General features: G+C 37.9%; 1 protein-coding gene across 1 annotated transcript in view; it reads right to left on the bottom strand.

The window, feature by feature from the left end:
* The window catches only part of CBG17272, a gene marked incomplete at both ends in the record, with an annotated part of 7892 nt that continues 3121 nt past the window's right edge, over positions 1 to 4771 (bottom strand). The window contains 12 exons of the mRNA XM_045239105.1: positions 1 to 127; positions 181 to 347; positions 1536 to 1728; positions 1844 to 1977; positions 2021 to 2098; positions 2415 to 2505; positions 2553 to 2607; positions 2655 to 2820; positions 2870 to 2965; positions 3632 to 3883; positions 3940 to 4027; positions 4124 to 4264. Coding sequence (XP_045096152.1) covers positions 1 to 127; positions 181 to 347; positions 1536 to 1728; positions 1844 to 1977; positions 2021 to 2098; positions 2415 to 2505; positions 2553 to 2607; positions 2655 to 2820; positions 2870 to 2965; positions 3632 to 3883; positions 3940 to 4027; positions 4124 to 4264 — 1588 coding nt within the window. The remainder of the gene's footprint in view (positions 128 to 180; positions 348 to 1535; positions 1729 to 1843; positions 1978 to 2020; positions 2099 to 2414; positions 2506 to 2552; positions 2608 to 2654; positions 2821 to 2869; positions 2966 to 3631; positions 3884 to 3939; positions 4028 to 4123; positions 4265 to 4771) is intronic.

Raw genomic sequence — 4771 nt, forward strand, 5'->3', positions numbered from 1 at the left:
TTATAGCTGTTTCGTGAAAATGCTGGATGGAGTGAACTGCGACGGATCGATTACACAATCACGAGATGATTCAGACTTTTCGGATAATGGCGTCCGTTCGCGAAGATCGGCAAATGATCGCTGGCTTCTGAAGTAAATGATAATGCCCTCTCAGGTGATTCAGCTATTGTCGTCACATACCGAATGGAAAATGGTTGCGACTTGGATGACTGAAATTCGTTGGATGGCATCAGTTGGCTTCGCGATGTTGATAGCGGAAGTGCCATCACCGCCACGATTTCGGCCACTTTACATCTGGCTGATGTGAGACGAGCTTTGAGACGTCCAACTTCAGTATGGAGGTGGTCCTGAAAAAAAGCTCAAGTATTTCTGTTTCTTTCCGAACCAAATAATTTTTGGAATTTAGAGCAAATGGTTATACCGCATTTCCTCTAATAGAAGCCTACCCAAACCATCAATTTCTTTTTAAAATGTTGATGATCTTATCATGAACAATTTATTAGCAGATATTTTGGCTCTTTCCTTGAAGAACGGTCCCAAAGCGGGACCGTCGGTTCCATCACCGGACCCCCTCCCAACGAATTGCGACAACGGTCCCATTGTTTCGACAACGGTCCCAATGTCCCGAAAACGGTCAAAATGTCCCGAGAACGGTCCCAACGTTTCGACAACGGTACCAAGGATACGACAACGATCCCAACCAGGCTTAATCTGGAAACCCTATTGGAAACATAATTGAGAACTCCAGCAATTTTTTACTGGAATTTTTTTACAATGTATTTTGTCTATAATTACAGGCTTAGGCTAAAACGCTTTGTTCACATCAGTGCCGGACAAAGACGTTTTGGCCTAAATATACAATACAAAAATATTTTGTGAAAAATTCCTGTCAAAAAAACTGAAATTCCCAAGTATAAGTGAAATGTTAACCTTTTCACAGGATTTTGAAAAGACCATTCCGTTTTTTCTGTATTTCGGGAATAGGGTTTCCAGATTAAACCTGGTTGGGACCGTTGTCGTACCCTTGGGACCGTTGTCACAATTCTTGGGATCGGTAGTCCGATGATGGGACCGACGGTCCTGTTTTGGGACCGTTCTTCCCGGAAAGAGCCGATTTTTTTAAATCTTTCAAAAAGTCAAAATTAGTGAGTTTAAAAAAATCCGTTTGGGTGGACTTGTATTAGAGGTAAACATATTTCAGTCTTTTCAAAAAATCTCAAGTGCACTTTGAGCTTAATTATCTCGAAGATATCAAAACGTTGTCAATTGATAAAATATTGGAAATATTGTGATAAACAACTTATCAGTTGATACTTTTTTTATATCTTTGACAGGAGTCGCGATAAATTAACTCAACCTAAAAAGTGAGGAACCTTCTCAAATTTTAGTACAGAAGTTTGGTTAGATTCAAAAGAGCCTGTGATATTTGCAAAAAGGTGAAAACTTTTCTGGTTATTTTTGAAAAAAAATAATCAATTAATATTGTTATCACTTTTTGTGCAAATGAAGAGTCTCGATTTTCTAGAAAAACTCACATTATTCATAATCGTTGGCACCGGATCCTCTATTGCCATATTCTTGACAGATCCACCAACAATGATGTTTAACTCATTGATCTTTGGCTCCACCTTGATGCATCTTGCACACAAATTGCTTGCTATCCGACCCAAAGACCCGTTCTTCTCCATGCCGATTGATCGCGGCGATTTGGAGTCCGAGTCAGTTGGTCTGAAATTTTTCAATGTTTCAATAGGGCGATATCATTGGAGAGTTGAAAGATGAGATATATTTTGAAGACGAAAACCAATTTATGTATTCCAAGTTACCCACACAAAATACTCACCTATATCTGTCAAACAGCGAGTACAACCTTGATGACGACTCTTCGGGATTATGAACTTGGGCCAGCTTCCTCGTTAGGTTGAGAATCTGACCCTCGTACATCTGCTTCTGAGCAGCTATCGAAGAATGGAGCATCTGAAAATACCTCGTAGTCAATTTCTACAATTTCGACTGCTACCTTTATCTCCACTTGATAGTCATTCACATGTGGTAGCTCATCAAATGCCGTTGTGGACTTTTTTGTTCGGTCCGAATTCTGAAAATTGGGAAAAATTTGGTGCAATCATTCACAAAGCAATAGGCTGCTATATTTTGGCTAAAAACTGTAACGCAAAGGAAAAAGAGAAACTCAATGCAAAAACAAAATGGATAAGAAAGAAAGCCAGATAGAAAAATCTATATTTAGCAAAGTGGGGATGCGGAAAGTTCACTACTAGTTTCACTGTACAAATAACAACAAGCTGACCAACGAACTTTGCTACTTTTGGACTTGCCTCAAAAGAAAACCTACTTTTCGAGTAACGACTGAAGAAGAAACCAAGATTTTATTTACATATGAAAAGGACGCTTACCTTGGCCCGATTTATCAGTAATCTATCGCTGGAAATGTTTTGATCATTGTCATTTAACGATGTTAACATTCCTCGACTCCTTGGGGATAATCTGGAAATAATTTTTTTCAGTATTTCCCAAATCTTCTGTTTGCTTACAATGATTTCCTACTATTTTCACTGAACGCAGTTAGATTTCCATCCTCGTTAACTCCTAAAAAATGATTTATTAACAAATTAAAACATCCCCGAACAACAAACGATTTGAACCCGATTGTATGTTATGAATTGTCTCATATCGACGCATTCGATCCCGTTTTTTGTGTAACCGTTTCCGCCGCCGTCGATAGAATATCGATTCGGGCTCACTGTCCATTTCTGATAGTGTGTCGCCTTTTTGGACTCGACGCTTTCGAATAAGGAGAAGCTGGAATGAGAGAAGTCAGTTAGATTCCGGAAAATGAGTTCAAAGATACCTGACTACGGAATGGGGGTGTCCATTGAATATAAGAGTCCGAGGAGAGATCGCATTTGGTGTTTTTCGATATGTCACGCAGTTTTTCTCGTAATCGCTGAAACAGATTTTTTGGTTATCAAGGATTTTTGTTGGTCATCAATATCAGATTTTCAAAATTCCTAATTTTTAGAACTTGAAGATTTGAAGCTTCAGAATCTCAGAATCTCAGAATTTCAGAATCTCAGTATCTTAGAATCTCAAAATCTCAGAATCTCAGAATCTCAGTATCTTAGAATCTCAAAATCTCAGAATCTCAAAATCTCAGAATCTGAGAATCTGAGAATCTCAGAATCTCAAAATCTGAGAATCTGAGAATCTGAGAATCTCAGAATCTCAGAATCTCAGAATCTGAGAATCTGAGGATCTCAGTATCTTAGAATCTCAGAATCTCAGTATCTTAGAATCTCAAAATCTCAGAATCTCAAAATCTCAAAATCTCAGAATCTCAGAATCTCAAAATCTCAGAATCTGAGAATCTGAGAATCTGAGAATCTGAGAATCTGAGAATCTGAGAATCTGAGAATCTCAGTATCTTAGAATCTCAAAATCTCAGAATCTCAGAATCTCAGTATCTTAGAATCTCAAAATCTCAGAATCTCATTATCTCAGAATCTCAGAATCTTTCGAATTACAAACTGTCAGTAAACTTCAATCTTGGAATACTAGAATCTTAGTTTTCAAAATCGCAGTATCCTTCCTTTCAATTTGTTTTCCAATTTACCTTATTATGCGCCACCATCAATTCCACCTTCTGTTTCCAAGCCATAATCTTTGCATTGTCCTCTGACACCCGGAACTGTTGTTTCTTTCTCAACTCGGCTCGAAGCTCTCGATTCTCCTGCTCCAGCACATTCACTGCTTCTGTCTGATCTTCCAACTCTGTTGTGATCCGTTTGTTGTGCCTTTCCATTAATTGCAGCTTGTTTTTTAGCGATGTTTCATTATGTCGAACCAACGACAGATCCTTCTCAATCTGAAATGAAATTCCAATTCATATTATTGCGTTTTCTATCCCTCCATCACACTTACGACTTCAATTCTCTTTGCATTTCCTGCCTCTCCATTCGAAACTTCTCCTCCATTGCCGCAATTCTGCCTCGGCATCTTTCCTCCATTTCTCTATAGAGATAACAAAGATTGATTAAAGGAAAAGATTTGAATGAAAATGTTATTAGCCAAAATGAAATGATTGAATTGAAAACTGGAAACTCACTTTAATCGATTATTATAACTCGCTTCAATGCTTTGCTGATTTTGGTCGAGTTCTTCGATGAGCATTGTTCGTCGTTGATTAGCAATGTGTATTTGTTTCTGCATGTGTTCGCACCTGAGCTCGTACTCTCTAACCGTACATCTGAAAGTAAACGTCTTTTTTTTTGTTTTACTTTTTACTCTAACAAGGGAACCCAACACCTTGTAAACACAGATTTTGTTGATGATTTCAGGATATGTCGAGTATAGCCTATCCAAACCCTTCGGATAAATTTAGAATCCGCTTGTCAGTTTCAACCGAGTTAAATGCATACTTGCGAAAATCGTTGAAGGCCCGGCCCGGCCCGGAAGGTCCGGATGGGTATTTTTGGTCGACATTTATCAAAAAAATTGTTTTTTAATTAATTTTCGAGAATTTTTAAACAAAAAACTTGGTTTTTAAGGAAAAAAAAAGTTATTTTGCTTCAAAAATACAATTTTCCGTCCGATCCCACCTCCGGAAAAATGTCAGAAAAAAATTTTCAATATTTTGTTTAGCCATTACAAAATCAATATCCACAATTTTGTTTAAAATTAGATGATAAAAACAACTTTTTTTGCCTAAAAATCGAATCTGGCGCCAACTGTCCGGGCTTTCCGGAACACCCGG

Source organism: Caenorhabditis briggsae, assembly GCF_000004555.2.
Source record: "Caenorhabditis briggsae complete genome, chrX, whole genome shotgun sequence".
Lineage (NCBI taxonomy): Eukaryota > Metazoa > Nematoda > Chromadorea > Rhabditida > Rhabditidae > Caenorhabditis > Caenorhabditis briggsae.